Source organism: Etheostoma spectabile, chromosome 9 (assembly GCF_008692095.1).
Source record: "Etheostoma spectabile isolate EspeVRDwgs_2016 chromosome 9, UIUC_Espe_1.0, whole genome shotgun sequence".
Classification (NCBI taxonomy): Eukaryota; Metazoa; Chordata; class Actinopteri; order Perciformes; family Percidae; genus Etheostoma; species Etheostoma spectabile.
Window position 1 is genome coordinate 35,293,817 of NC_045741.1, and position 16,049 is coordinate 35,309,865.

General features: G+C 42.1%; 2 protein-coding genes across 4 annotated transcripts in view; both read right to left on the reverse strand.

Moving 5' to 3' along the window:
• Window positions 1-6,599, reverse strand: part of zfyve9b (zinc finger, FYVE domain containing 9b) — a 29,585-nt gene extending 22,986 nt beyond the window's left edge. For 2 of the 3 annotated variants that reach the window (XM_032526368.1, XM_032526367.1), the window contains exons 1-13: window positions 6,317-6,594; window positions 4,004-4,779; window positions 3,778-3,877; window positions 3,494-3,690; window positions 3,287-3,398; window positions 2,458-2,580; window positions 2,102-2,257; window positions 1,738-1,962; window positions 1,571-1,653; window positions 1,318-1,422; window positions 1,084-1,234; window positions 563-643; window positions 138-300 (exon numbers count right to left, since the gene is read on the reverse strand). In XM_032526368.1, coding sequence (XP_032382259.1) covers window positions 138-300; window positions 563-643; window positions 1,084-1,234; window positions 1,318-1,422; window positions 1,571-1,653; window positions 1,738-1,962; window positions 2,102-2,257; window positions 2,458-2,580; window positions 3,287-3,398; window positions 3,494-3,690; window positions 3,778-3,877; window positions 4,004-4,779; window positions 6,317-6,380 — 2,336 coding nt within the window. In that variant the 5' untranslated portion in view covers window positions 6,381-6,594. Of the gene's footprint in view, window positions 1-137; window positions 396-562; window positions 644-1,083; window positions 1,235-1,317; window positions 1,423-1,570; window positions 1,654-1,737; window positions 1,963-2,101; window positions 2,258-2,457; window positions 2,581-3,286; window positions 3,399-3,493; window positions 3,691-3,777; window positions 3,878-4,003; window positions 4,780-6,316 lie in introns of all 3 variants that reach the window. The other variant, XR_004333567.1, reaches the window with a different exon arrangement.
• Window positions 6,600-6,777: 178 nt separating this feature from the next.
• On the reverse strand, window positions 6,778-13,038 carry btf3l4 (basic transcription factor 3-like 4). Its single transcript, XM_032526377.1, is given in 6 exon segments — window positions 6,778-7,140; window positions 8,459-8,518; window positions 10,351-10,552; window positions 10,727-10,840; window positions 12,978-12,994; window positions 12,997-13,038. Coding segments are annotated over 6 exon segments (474 nt in total). The 5' UTR covers window positions 13,031-13,038; the 3' UTR covers window positions 6,778-7,093.
• Window positions 13,039-16,049: the final 3,011 nt, after the last annotated feature.

Here is a 16,049-nt window from a genome sequence, read left to right on the forward strand (position 1 = left end):
AACACACATCATGGGTGCCAGTCATTTACAACGTATAGTAGATCAGTAATTGAAATGCATATGTCATTATTATATTGTTGTCTTTGATCTCCAGAGCTTCATTCTGCCACATGAACATCAAACAGGGACACACTCACCCCTTATTCACAGCGCATTTCTCCTCCACCCACTGTACACAAACAAGTTCCTGGCTATCTGATTGGTCAAGTCGTCCACAGGTGACAGTGTAGTCTTTCATCTCCCGTAGCGACCTGCGGAGCTCCGCCATGGTTTCCACGGTGATCTGCACCATCAGCCCATCTGGGGAGAGGGGACAGCGGTACAGGAAAAACACGCACACGAACAGACACACACATTCACGTGCATCAACATGTACACACGCCTAGACAAACAGTCTGTTAAAATGTACACAGACACACACGTACAAAGATCAAGACATTCTGAATCAACCAGTTTTAAAGCAGGGGCGTTAACATGCACTACTGAGTAAACAAATTATGACAACAATGAATTTCCTGCATGGTAGGAAATAGTCAAGGTGAACCTTGAGCGGACATCCTACCTTCTACGATGCTGGATTTAGCAAGGTATCCTGCAGATGCTTTGAGTGCACTGCTGAATATAAAAAAGCATGATCCAGTGACTGCAATAAAAGAAAGAAAGCATAATTAAAGACACACTCTGTGGCTTCAATTCTGTGACAATCAGTTTTTATAGTGATAAGAAAAAATGACCATGTAGTGCCATCTACTGTTATAAAAAGGAAGTGAACTTCTTTGGTTCTGTGGGCCACCTGAGCCCTTTGTTTCTCTTTGGGCAGTTTTAAAGTTGAACACTGTTGAATAATGTCATCTATATTCTTTATCTGCTACTTCCAATACAATTAAATCCATTTTTGCTGCACATTTAATTGTAATGGCGGAGTTAATGTAAATATACAGTATGTTCACCCTTTATAGTCCCCCCTTGAGGCAATTCACATTTCTGATTGCAATGAATGTCCCTTACTACTACACACTCGTGTTACATTAAGTCCAGACTCTGACATCTTGATGTCGCTCACAGTGTGCTGTCATGGCCCACCTTTGCGTGGCTGATTGTGGATGCTGATGGCTTGGGTCTGGTACTGGCCATCGTCTCCTTGCACACAGATGAGGTGGGAGTCTGCGGTCTCATTGAAGCACGCCCCAATGGCAAGCACATGCTCATTGGATTTATTCAAAGCCTTCATTAGCTAACGAGAGGGAAGAATCACCGTTGATAAAAAGCATAAACATCATTATAAACTCTGTGATGCATTTTAAAGCTTAGTCTTACCTCATTATACCCAGTGGTTGGTATCTTTATGCAGGTCCTCTGAGCTTCTAGATCCACAGTGAGCCCTGGCACCATCGGTAGGCTGTAACGGTAATTCCTAAAGTCCTGGAACACGATGGGAGGAACAGGTCAACATCAGTTATGGGAAGTTTGGTCAAAGTGAATAACACCAAAATTCACTATTAAGGGTGGGAAATGTGTTCGTTATTTTTACCAACACCAAACAGACGTGGTTACAAAATGTCATACTCACAACTAACAGTCTCATTATGGTGTGGCCAATTTCCCCAAACAAGGGCTTCCTTAAGCGCACACTGTACAGAGGACACGGGTAAACTGGAACATAAAAAGAAAGTGGGTAACTGAAGAGGAAACCTCTAGCATTGTCGAAGCGGTATTTAATACCAGGACCTGGCTTACATCTGTACTCGGCCCCCAATCGCAGCATGAGACGCAAAGGAAAGGCTTTGGCCCAGGTCACCTCTGCTCTGTGGACCAGCAGGCCAAAGAGGTAGGGCTGGTTTGGCAGAGGTAGACCTTGAAGGGACTGGAGAGTGGAGCGTATGTACAGGAAGCCCGCATGCTCCTCGCTGCCTAGGAAACTACTGCCAAACAAGGACAGCGACAGGTGTTTCACAACCTTCCCTGCACACAGGGAAAAGGGGAGTCAGTGCATGTCAGTGCATGGTAGGCAGTTGGAGGTGGGGTGGATTAGAGTCTAAACATTCCAAACAACACATATCGACTTTACTATACTATCTGTGTGTGTGTGTGTGTCTCTGACCTGTGAGGGTGTCCCTGTACAGCTGGATGAAGTGGCTGAAAATGTCTTTGGGGAAGCTTTTTTCTTCAGGAAGGCACTGCAGCAGCACCACCACCTCCACCTGGCCCACAGCGTGCATTCCCTTTGTCGTCACACACCAGCACTTCCTGTTGACATCTGTCACACACGGCACAACATCAGGAGCCTTAAAGCAATGCTGAAATACAGCTCGTCATCCTTTTTGTAATCATTAACAATAGTAATTATTTATGTATAGTATTACAGCAGCACTATACTATGATTGTGTATAATAAGTTGCCATTGTATTGATTTCTATGCACTTTAACATGCATAATGAAAAGAAAAATGATGCGTACAGTTGACCAGCTTGACCATAGCAAGTAGGTTGGCATTGAGGACAAACACCAGGGGCTTGGGTCTGCCACTCTCCAACTCCTGAATCAGCAGCATCTCAGAAGGCTGCTCCTCCACAGTGTAATCTGATGGAGGAGAACACAAAATAACACTGCTGTTAGACTGTAGTATCTTCTACCACTGCACAGAAAAGTTTTTTTATGACATTGTACTGTCATCCATTGTAAGCTAAAGAAATAGCTGACTTCATGACTTCACAATACACGTTTAAAAAGGAACCCATAGCTGTGTAAGGATTAACAACCAATGTCTAACCCGGGCCCTACTAAAAATGCAAGGACAGGCAGCTTTTAGTAATGTTATTATTTTAAATTGCCCCTGTTTAACCAGGCGAGGTAAGGTCCACATTATCAATTACAGTAACAACACTATAGGGAGCAGTCGGGACTTTTAAGTGTGAATAATGAAAACATAACTACACCAATTGCTACTTCATCTTTTGTTCAGAACAGACAAGCTTAAAATGGTTTATTTAAGAATATCCAGCGTTTCTCTTTAATTGCTAGTGTCACTTTATTTTGCCGTTTCAGTTGGCTCTGCCTTTTGTCATCACTACATTGTCAACTGCTCAACATCAGAGACCAAACTTTAACCTCTTTTGCTGTCTGATTTGTAAACAGCCTTCTTTGTGTGCCTCTCCTCTTATCTTTGCACCATGCAAGACATGAGGACACCAAGCACATTTCAAGGAAAGGAAAATACCAACTTGTGCGCTATTAAGTAAAAAAGGATTATGCCTCCCACCCTTTAATTGGATGGAAGCTGTCTTACCTCCTTTGACTCCTGTGGAGGTGAGGATGGGTGGCAGGCCATCCAGGGGGATAAGGTTGGCCGAGCTGCTCACTAAAGCCGTGGTGCCCCAGCCATAAGGACCACAGGCCTCCTGGGGGAAGAGGTTGGGCAGAGGAGTAAGCCCACTTCTTTTGTCAAATCTTAGTATAGAACAAATATTTTCTGTTGTATTTTTGATGATCCTACATTGATATTTGTCCCATGTGGGCGCAAGGCTCTCCTGATCTGTGGTGAACCCACAGGACTGCTAACCTGCCCGTTCAGCGCCCGTCTAATCAGCGGTGAGAACCCTCTGACAGGTGTGGTCGGAGCAGACTCTGACTGCTTATTGGGGAGCATGTCCTCTGCAAACCACACCCTCCTTTTTCCCCTCGGGGGCGTCCCTGAAGAGAGGATGTAGGAATTACTTCTGCAAATTTTCATTGAAGAAAACTGTAAACTTACCAAAAAACAAGTATGTCTGTGCTCACTTTTGAGGAGGGTTGAATGACAGGAAACACAAACTCGGCCCTCCTTGCCATCCAGATGTGTGAGTCTGAACTTCAGATTGGAGCAGAGTGCACAAAAAACCTGACAATACACACATGCACATGCACACACCACACAAGGACAGACACACATCCAACATGTCAACAAGTCACTCGAGAACGTCTAATCCAATTTAATCTGAAAATGCCGCACAACCTTTTTCCTCACCTTTCCACAAGCACGGCAGTGATGCCTCCTCTTGGTAAATGTAAACTTGACCCCACACTTCATGCAGACCTGTGCATGAGCATCAGGAACCCACACTGGAGCTACCTCTCCGAGGACAGTGCCTCGATCCTTTGATAGAATCCCAACAGGGCTCAGCTGGGATTCATTGTCGGGACCCAGAGGCGAAGCTGCACAGTCACCCATCGCTCCCTCCCCACTGGCTGCCTGGGCCTTGCTTTTCATTTCGTCTCCTCCATCAGATCTGACCATCTTTAACTGGTCATGTGTCTCCTCATCTGTCGCCTCTGAGCTGCAGGACTGCTCTTGCTGCTCCAGCCGGCTCTCCTCCAGTTCCTTCTCCTCAACCACAGAGTCCTCCTTTGATAGGAGAGCATGGGGCGGCTTCTTCTTCTCCTCTGGCACCTCTTCGTCGTCCTCCTCTGGCCACGCAGCCTCGGCAGGGCTCAGCACCAAGGGGCTGGAAGACTCCCCGAAACAACTCTCACCCCATGTGGAGATGGCGGTCACAGTGCAGCTGCCTTCCTCCAGCTGGGAGGGGGAAGTAGTTTTGGCAGGATGTTCAGATGGTTTCTGCTCACATGGCCCGAAGCTGCTTCTGACTGATGCGTCTGAAGAGGTCTTAGATGGAGATTCTGGCCTGATTTGGCCGCAACCCAATCCTGGTTTGGACACATCCCCATCTTTGAGCACCAGCAGGCAGGGTCTGTTCAGCCAGTGGTGCTTGGTGTCCTGAAGAGACGGATTGTCTCCTTCATCTGTTTCGAGCGGGAACAAGGTGATAACATCATCCCTCAATGTCTCTATCACTCTTTCTATCAAACACACACACACACCATGCATGTATGCACATTAGTAATGACTCATTAGGTGGAAATGTTCAAATGTTCCAATGTTCTAAGTGGCCATTTAAAAGCATGTGATAATGATCTGTTTCATCACCTCGAACACACCTCATTGCTGTCCATCATCACCGACGGCAGCATTAGCACTCAGTTGCCCCTGAGAGCTGTGTTTGAGCTCAGACCACATGGTTGAAAAAAGAGGATGAGGTTTCTTGAGGACTAAATATTCATGTAAAACCAATCATACTTGTGTAAGCAATTGGTGATTGGCTACCACGTAGCTGCTGGCTCCCCAGAGGACCAACAGTTCAATAGTGGCGCTGTGTTTGATTGGCTTTCTAGCCTATAGCATCTGTTACCATGAGGATTTACAGATGCTCTTTCTGTTGGCTTGCAGGTGTTCACACTAAAACCTTGACTGGTTCTGTGTATTGGTCCATCTGTCATGTGCCTTTGGTGGTAAAGACAAATGAGCAAATTCTTATGGTAATAAATGGTTTGCACATTCCAGTTTAGTTTCCCACTGATCATCACCTTCTCATATTCAACTGAGCTGACTGTACAGTACAGAACTGTTTCATTGTGGACATATTGCCTAATGAGCAATATTTGATTATGAACGACTGCATTCATAATCTCAATGTGAGATTCTACATAAAGGCAATAGCCTTCCTTCTGGGATTAAAGCCAATTACTGTTTTAGCACCCTTCTCTCATATGAGAGTTACGTAATAGCCATTACTGTTTAGTAGGCCTACCAGCACTAACGAGAGGTAATGTGTTAATAGCTGGTGTTTCATTGAGCATGAATCACACCCAGTGATTCATGAAGAGTTATCATGACTCAGGCAGGACATTTGGCACTAGAAATCATACACTAGCCTGCATCCGGGTATTATTGGCTCCTCTGATTTATATTTGATGTTAAAGACCTCTTCTAATTTTCCAGGCTATCCTGCATTGCAGCTCCTTCACTTAAAAAAATACATTAAAAAAGGCGGGCCGTGTCGCTCCTGCTGCGGGCTCCCGAGTGTAGATTCCCCGACCCGGCGGAGGGCGACACCGATCCGGCTGACTGGAGCTGACTGAGCGATCGCCTGAACGGGACAGTGACGCATTCAGCACACGTGCTAATGTTTAATCCGCTCGCAGGCACCGGAGCCGGCGGCAATGCGACACTCACCCCCCGCACCCCGTTACATCAGACCGAGCAGGACACTTCACTGAGGTGATGTTCGCTGGGCAGTGTGCGGACGGCGCGTGTATGAACGCAGCTTCACACGAGAATGTGCGCAACACACACAGATGATGCGGACTATGCGCGCGGCCAAATGCTGTATCAGCGATTCTCTGTGACAAACAGACGCGCAGTATCATCCCCCTGTAACGCACAAGCAATGGACGGGATGTAAAGCATCTCGAACCCCGTTACAGTCAACACAAATCTTACCCTCAGTTATCGCTCCCAAAAGGCTTTCATTCTCGTCATCCCGCGCGGAGAAGAACTTGAGCATTTTATCCTGTTAACATGTGAGAGCCGATATGAACACGGACTCGAGCAGCAGTGTTCACAAGAGGAGGATGGGATGATTTCGCCTCTCTACCCTCCTCTCTGTAATCTCCCTCCTCCCCTGTGCCTCTCTGCAGCTCTTTGAAGAAACTCAAGAGGTGTGCAGAAATGTCCCTCCCCAGTTTGCTTTCTACACAGCCCGCAGGACCGCATCCAGGCCAAGACAGCATCTGTGATGCCAGATATTATTAACAGTGGCTGCATGCACATCCTGTCATTCTGTAGGGTTTTCTCGAATTTAATGGATCATTTCCATGCAAAACTGCATAGTAAAATCTTCATTTTGGATGACAACCATCGATATTAACACAACCTTGTCAATGACCACAGCACCATCTAAAAAATGTTAATCACCTTTATTTTGTTTCATAAACAAAAAAGTCTTAAGACTAGCTTTAATGACCACAGTAATCCTGACCATGACTGACAATGTGGTGAAGGGCTTTAACCAATTTTCCAGTAGGGAGTATTTTTTATTTATTTATTCAAGTGCACAAGCCAGTCTGACTCGGACATCCGTGGGTCATTGTAAAATAGAAAAGTCTCTGGTTTGTGGGGATAGTGTCTGATATGTCTGGATGACTAGACTTAAAAACACAGGAGAAGGTTTCTCGCTTCATTGCAGTCCAGCCCGTGTGCACGTGGGCTTCATGTGCGTCAGTTTGCCTCGTTCTTTGACGCTTCATCAAAGTTCTCCACCAGATCTGCAAAACAACACCACAATGTGAAGTGTTACACTCAAATAAAACTACTCTGCATTATAGATGTTTTACCCTATTTTCCAAATGATATCAAATGCACTCAGCTGAATATTTAAAAAGGATTGCGGTAAACAATATTCCAATTTTACAGTGTATCTTTCCTAATCAGTCTAAATAATAGACTTTGCATTAGGGCTGCACGATTATGGCCAAAATGATAATCACGATTATTTTGATCAAAATTTTGATCACGATTATTTGTTGATTTTAACCAAAACAAATTTTATTGTCACATAGGCTATTTATAACTGCGAGAGGGAGTGTGATGGACGCTACTCACAGAGAGACGGCTGACTCATTATGAACGGGTCCAGCACGGTCAAAGGGCGGATAAACACGGCGTCTGTATCTTAACTGCGCTGCTTTTTTATTAACTATGACATTCTGGCCATGGGTCAATCTCTGGCCCAGGTCCTGGTCCAGGTCCAGGAGCTCCGTCTCACACTGATACTCTACCAACGAAGTTAGTTTGCATCAATAATTTCTCCTGGTTCTTCGCCGTGGCGGCCGCAATAGGGGAGTTACCATGGAAACACTCGTACTTATCCAGGTTTGCCCTCATACTTAAAAATATACAGCTGTGTTAGTACCCAATTAAAACTGTAGACAATATCAGAAGTGTTGGGCCGGGGCCGCTGTGTGGGGGGCGCGGAGAGTAAGAGGGGAGAGCGTAGAAAGATCCCACACAGGCACGGCTTTACAGACGAATGGGTCATGTAACGCAAAATCAACCCATATCCATATAAAAAAGTACTGCAGCGGATGAAGGACATTAGCACCGGTGCGTCCTAGAGGAGCTAACAGCTAACAGACGCTACTAGCACCGATAGCACTGCTAACGCTGTTGTCTGAAAAACAATACACGGGACAAAGTGTTGCGTTTACTGGTAAAAGGTAACCTTAAGACCAACGTATTACCGCTGCTATCTGTTGAGTTTTTTCCCCCGCTACTCTGTCCCTCTGGGACTGTCTACATCTTGAAGCTAAAAACCCCGGGGTTCATTTAAACTACTCTGACGGCTCATGAGCAGACGGTAGTAGCGGGAGATTGCTTTGCAAAAACCCGGAGCATTCAATGAAATGACGCTTTAAAAAAAAAAAAAAAAAAAAAAAATCGCTCGATCACCAAATTTGATCGTGGGAAGTCAAATCGGGATCGCGTTAAATTCGATTAATTGTGCAGCCCTACTTTGCATTATGAAAAATTAGTTTCAATACAAGTAGACACAACCTGACTTTTATACATCTAAATGGTGCATACCTGGAACATCATCGTCCTCTTCCTCAATGTCCTCTGCCTTTGGAGCCTTGCTGTCGAGAGCTGACATGAAATGTACAGATAAAAAACAACATATTATAGCTAATAGCTTTGGTTATTGAATGATTGTCAGCAAATATTCTGAAAGAATCAGTCTGGAGATATTTTATATTTTTCTTATTGTCAAGAAAACGTAAAAAGAGCCAAACAAAATGCATTCCTCCCACTAACAAACATTTTCTGTGAGACCAAAGCCTGATGTATCAGTTCCCTCTGTGCCCTAGACCTCCGTTGTTAGAGCCACACCTTTACACTGGGTGACATGTTGCCTCATTATCATGAACATGGGACCTGTAGTTATTTTTTTTTTTTTAGTCCTGATGCTGTAAATAGTCATTGGAACACTGTTATCCACTGCTGAAAATAGTCCAACAAATACACTACTTACTCCTGTTTGAATCAACTTTGCTAAAAAACTAGTGCCCTGTGGATATTGTTTTGCCCTTAAAAAGAAGAAACTATGTAATTGTGACCTGTTGTTTTAACATTTACTTTATATCTTCAGAAGGAATGAATGTGCTTGTGGCTATAATAAAAGCTTTAATAATGGAAAACGGGAGAAACTTTAGGTAGAGCAAAACAGCAACAGAGGAGGGATTTGAATGTTATCTGATCCAACGGGCAGCACATTAGCTAATGGTTGGCCCCTGGCTGGTTACTACACGTGTCAGTCAGTCCTTAGCCTGTCCACAAAGCTACACCTGCACCTACAGTGGCTTGAATACATTTCCACACCCATGCTAATGTTGATTCAAAAGAGGAAGAAAAAACATCTTTTGGAAATTGATCTTAATGCCTTAATATAAAAAAAAAGAATGAAAATCCAACCTTTTAAGGACACCAATTTTCTTTGAGAATGAAAAATGTATTGTAAATAAATAAATGTTCTTCCTTAAAATACACGGGGCATAAGTATACACACCCCTATGTTAAATTCCCATAGAGGCAGGAACATTTTTATTTTGAAAGGCCAGTTATTTCATGGATCCAGGATACTATGCATCCTGACAAGGTTCCGTTGGCCTTTGGAATTAAAATAACCCCACATCATCACATATTCTTCACCATACATAGAGACTGGCATGGGGAACTTTCCATAAGATCATCTCTCAATGCAAATCAAACCAGCTATTACGCTAACTGAAATAACGCCATGACAAACACAATCTCAATTAATTCCAAAGGTCAAAAACTTTATCAGGAGATATAGCATCCTGGATCCATGACATATCTGGCCGTTAAGAATAAAAATGTTCCTGCCTCTATGGGAATTTAACATAGGGGGGTGTATACTTATGCCTCCTGTGTTTTAAGGAAGAACATATATTTTTACTTACATTTTTATATTATAATAACAGTACATTATTCATTCACAAAGAAAATTGGTGCCCTTAAAAAGGTTGGATTTTCCAAACTTTTTTGAACTAAGGCATTAAGATCAAAGAAGAAGAAGTCGTTCCAGGAGGAAGTGGGATAGCGAGCGCATCCAGTCAATTTAACAAAAGACACCCCCCAAAATCATACATGTCTCCTCTACAAACACCATGGACGACAAGAGATTAATTTCGCAGGAGGGAAAACATAATAGACATCACAAATCCTTTTTATAAGGAAAACGCCAGAAAAGAGAAGGCACGGAATTTAATTTCCGGGGTGTTTAGATTGGAAGGTAGATAATAGCTAATAAACACATAATTGTTCTTTCAAGTACTTGTAGAGAAGACAATAAAATCTGCAATACGCTCTGCTTCTGAGACGCTCCCGGTGTGCTATGGTGTGCAGCACAGACGTGCCCATTGAGAAGAAGTCGGGGTAAGAGGTCCTGGCACACCCACCTTGCCGAGGGAACTGTTCTGCCAGTTTGCGCAGGCTGCTGAGGCTGTCTGCTCCCAGCTGACTGAGGATGCCGGGAAGCATCTCTGTCAGCTGCTTGGTCTCAGCGTGGCCCGTGATGGCGAAGGTGTTGGCGGACAGAGAGGCCTGAACTTTGGGGTTGTTGAAGTGGATCACAGTCCCGTCATCCTTGATCATGTTCACCTGAGAAGGGAAGACCACGCAGTTTTTACAGTGGCTAAACGCTCCGGTGTCGTCATGATCTGAGCAGTTACTCTATGCTGAATAAATTCAGTAAACCTGAAAGCGGTCTGGTCTACACTGCCAAGTAAGAGCGCATCACATTAAAGTAAAAAGGTAAGATCCATACCAATTTACCTCCTCAATCCCTGCGATATTGTTGACAGCCAACTTCTTAAGTGAACTCTGAAGCTTTTTGTCATCAGCTGTTGCAGTTCTGTGTACCACCTTCTTCTTCCTGCGCGCAGATCCCTTAAACCAAAAGAGGACATAAGAGTTTTACATTACAGCCACTGTGACTCACAAGAGTGACAGCATTAGGACAAAAAGAAAAGGCCATAGAGGAATCATAGCCTTTGTTGTTGTTGTTGTGTTTTATTGTATTTCCTACTAGGCTCTCAATTAATACACTTACGAATCAACAAGAATAAACAATGTGATTCTGTTCAAAATCTGTTGCAGTCTATAGCCGGAGAGATGGTTTAGGATAATATTGAATATATGTAGATATTGGAGTTAAAAAAAAACTCTTGACAATCATAAATCTGCAGTTTTTACTAAAATGTATAATCACAATATACATCAAGTTAATGAAGATCCCTTGAATGTGTTTCAATGGTCTCTGGTGGACAAACTATTTGATGATATCACTGTTTCTAAACTAGCTTAAATGTATCTTTGGCACTTTGTAACAACTTCTTCTTTCTTCTTCTTCTTTTCTCGATGTCTTTGGTTTTAACAGTGCTCTTAGTCCAATATTCTCAGACTGCTGCCCATTTGTTAAAAGTCTTGGTGTTTTTATTGACACTTCTTTTAAACTTGATAAACCAATTAGCTCAGTGGTAAAAACAAGCTTCTTTCAGCTCAGACTTCTTGGGAAGGTCAAGCCTGACCTGCCCCATAGCCAGCTGGAAACAGTTGTGCATGCCCTGGACTACTGGAACTCATTCTACTGTGGCCTTGATCAGTCTTCAGTTCGCCGATAACAGTTAGTCCAGAATGCAGCTGCACGCCTGCTGACAGGAAAAAGGCGCCGTGACCACATCACCCCACTGTACTGTCGTCTCTCCACTGGCTGCCCGTCATTTTTAGAATTCCTTTTCAGATCTTATTGTTTGTTTTTAAATCTCTTAATGGGCTGGCACCATCATATTTATCGGATATGCTGATTTGGCCCACTCCAGTCAGAGCACTTAGGTCCGCTGACCAGTTGCTTTTAGACTGCCCCAGATCCAGACTGACACCCAGAGGAGACAGAGCTTTTTCAGTAGCAGGTCCTAAGCTCGGGAACTCTCTTCCTCTCATTATTATAGCAGCTTTTAAAAACTCATCTTTTTGCACTGGCTTTTAAAATAAGCTGAGCTGTGACATTTTATTGTTATTGATTTGAGTATTTGAGATCTGCTTTTTATTGTTTTGGCATATTCTGTTTTAGAAGGGTTTTTCCGGTTATTTATTACGCTTTTATTTTATGTTGTTATCTATATTTGTACAGCACTTTGGGGCAGTAGTGACTGTTTGTAAATGTGGTATATGAATCAACTTTGACCTTGACCTTCAGGCATATGCGCTGATAGCAATACATCGGCAACAAGCTAATATCGGCTGATATTATTTGATTTGACATCTCTCGTTTAGGTCACACACATTTTTTCTAAATCTCACTTTTTTGTGTTACACTACATTGAAATGACTCAATGTAATACTATTTTTTAATAAATAAGAGTTGTAATCATCTGAAGGGGGGGTGTAAGGACCATACTGAGACACTTAAAAATGTATCATAATGTGACCATAACATAAGGGATTTATCCACATAATTTATTATCGATTCATCTCCAATTTATTTGAATAAATGTCAGGGTTAACAGTAAAAACAAGGCCATAACTATTTCCCACAGCTCAATATGTCAACTTCAAAATTTCTTCTTTTGTCCAAACATCAGTCCAACCCAAATAGATTCATTTAGAAGAGAAGAAACCAAGAAAACATCCGTTAATTGACTAGTAGTGGCTTCACTCTAAATAATTGGAAAGACACAACTATCAAGACTCAAATATTTAAAATTTAAATAGTATAATTTTAATACATTTGCATTTCTAAAAAAGATTTTAGCTCTTGAGCACATTCTCGGACCCTCTGTATTTAGTTTATCACATTGAAAATGTATTATGACACCATCCTAACATACCAAATACAACAATGAATTTTAGTAAATGCTATAAGCACACTCTAAAACTTGCAAATAAAAAGTAAAAAGTAAAATTACAAACATCACTTTTTATGATAAGATGTATTGTAGGTTTTGGAATAGCACGCATACAGAGACACGCGCGCACACACACAACACAACAGACACACAACAGACACACACAGGCACACACTTACCTTTCCTCCTATCCGGACTGAGCTTGAAGTTTTGCTAGTTTTTCTTGATTCATGTTGTCACCTAAAAAATGAGAAAATTGAGGAGAGTGTTGAAAACGGTATGTGTGTGCAGCTAAACAGTTAGCATGTTGCTGCTTTCCCTGTCGACTGTGAGCTGCAACGTTAGGTACTGCAACAACAAAATGAGCTGAGAGAGAGTCTCCAGTTTCTACATAACACAGTGAAATTCAGAACCAGAAAAAAAAACGTTTTACCAACAACAACAACAACAACAACAACAACTCAACAAACCAAGACGTTAAAGAGACATAACACTGTACCACGCTAATGCAAGAACAAGCCCGACTTTTCAGGTTGCTGTGTGTGTCTGTGTCTGTGTGTTGTTAGCAGCTGCAGAGATGAAAACACAACACAAGGCCTACATGACTGAACACAACGTGTCACGGCTCGGCTCGGTCCGACAGCTCTGCTCCGACCACACACCAGCGACCACACACTCCACACGCACCGCACATTACACACAAATGAACATGTATCATCACAAACCTGGTCAGATATCCACACAGACATGCGGCAGTGAAAGATGGAGGATATCGGGCAGAGATTACGTCACACACCATACGGATTTTTTTTCTTCTGCGTTTCCGAGAAGCTGGATGATCAGAGCGTCGGGCTGCCACCTACAGGACACTTTATGAATTACACCAACAAACGGCGCAGCCCTCACTGTAGGTGTCAGTAAAAACCATATTATTACACATTCTGAATGTAAAGATGGAAGTGTATGTAATATTGTTAATCTTGTTATTTTATTAGGGAAGTTTCATATTCATTAATCAAATTTTTCAAACTCAAGACCATGTTTTAAACTATTCCAAATTGAAATTGGCATATGTTTTGAATCTCTTAAGTTAGTGACAAATACAAAAGCTATAGCTAACTGTATCTGATGTTAACCCCAGTCTATTTAATTAAGAACATCTGTTGTCAATGTCATTAACAAGGTTTGTAAATCTGTCCAATTCTTATTTATTTATTTGTTTTTTATTATTTTTATTTTTTTCACTTCATGGATCCGTTTATATTGTAATTAATACTTCTGTTACCTGGTCTCATATTATATATGTCGCAATCTCTTTCTTTACAATTTTATGTTTTGAGCTGTGATGACTGAATGTTTGTAAATTTAAATCTTTTCTTTCTTTTCTTTAAATAATGTGTCTGTAAAACATCATAATAACAGTTTGCCTCTTTACAAAGAATAAAAACAGTTGTAATGTTAAAAAAGATGTGTGAGAAAGAAATGTGGAAATGATCAACAGAACTTCTCAAGCCGCTCCTGCAGCATTTTACTCCTTTATAAACAAAACAACAGCCTTATCCCATGGAGCCATAAGTGTGTCTCTGAAATAATGCTGTTTCACCGATTAAAAATAGCCCAACTAATAAAACGATATTAAAAAAAACATCTATTGTACATTGATAACTGTAATTAAATTGGCCTTTAAACGATGTATCTTACTGTAATGTCAAACTCACAGTGGACAAAATGTATAGCAAAGCCATTATTACACTTGCAAAATATATCTTTTATGATATCTTTTATGTCTTTACATTTTGAAATAAGTGGATTTAATGTGCAATCCTGAAATTAGTTAATAATATCATTAATATTATCATTATCTTCGACCATTTTTTTCCATTTCAGTGTCTGCCTTGCTATATTCCTCCTTACAATGTATTTGTTCTCAATTTGTTTTTGTTTTCAAAGATGTGTAAGCAATGTGCCACCTATCAGGGAATATAAATTACTGTGAACCTCCAGAGCAGAGGTGATTAGCAGGACTTCTGACAACACTTAACAGCTGGCAAATCACTAATGAATCAGTTTACTGTTACGCTTAGAACAGAATGACTAAAATGCAAGGCTCAAAGGAATGCAAATAGATTTATTGACTGAAAAGAGCGGGGAAGTGGGATGGCAGACGCCAGGGACAGGCACGAAGAGACGGAGAAGCTTGGGGAGTCTGGTGGGTGCGGATACTCGGGGGTGCGTGGGAGAGCCAGGAGCGTGGAACAGAGAAGACACTGGAGCTGGGAGCGGAGACGGAGACAGGCTGAAGCAGGGTGCCGTGGGGGGGCCCGGGGCCCGTGAGGAGAAGCCAGCTGACCGGAGAAAGAAAACAGGAGTGGAGGTGATAACCGCGGGGAAGAAACAAAAAAAAAATAAGTCACATTAACCATAGAACACTGAAAAGAACAAAAGATTGTAGAGAGTTTCAACAGTGGGACCGGAGCAACGGTCAAGCGAAGATTGGTTGAAGAGGCGGGGTTGATGTACTGTTGTTGATTGAAGATGGAAGGCAGGTGTGAGCGGCGGGAGCAGGTGATTGTGGATGAGACTTAGGTGTGCGGGGTCAGCTGGCTTCATCAGGAGGGAGAGTGAGGAAAAAAGAAAACAGCAGGGACAAACAGGGCAGGCCAACAGAAACCTCAGAAAAATAGTCAATACTCGCGGCCAGCCGGACCCCAACCATAACAATGACCTTATCATGATTTATTGCAGTAATTGTAATTAGGTTAATATGAGTCTAACTGATTGGCATTTACAATAATAATTTACTTATAAGAATTGAATACTGAAAATGTCTATAATTATCCTGCTGCCAGACTCCACAGAGACAGACAGAGACACGGGACGGACTTTCTCCTCAAAACCTGTTTTTGGTGAAGAATAACTTCCTCCTAACACATACTACTCTGACCATTACCCATTATAAGTAGTTGTAGAGTATTTAATTTGCTCAGTAATATTAGTTGATTTGTTTTTACATTTCCACATTTATTTCACAGTTCAGCCCGAAGAAACTGGAAATATTTCATGAGAGAGAGATGATATGCTACTCAAGCATTTGTACAGAACATTACATTTACTTTAAAGTTATGTACACATTACCATAAGCAGACCGCTGACTGACTTAATTCTGTCATTCTGTCTTTCATGGTATGAAAATGCTAGATAGACAGACAGACAGACAGATAGATAGATAGATAGATAGATAGATAGATAGA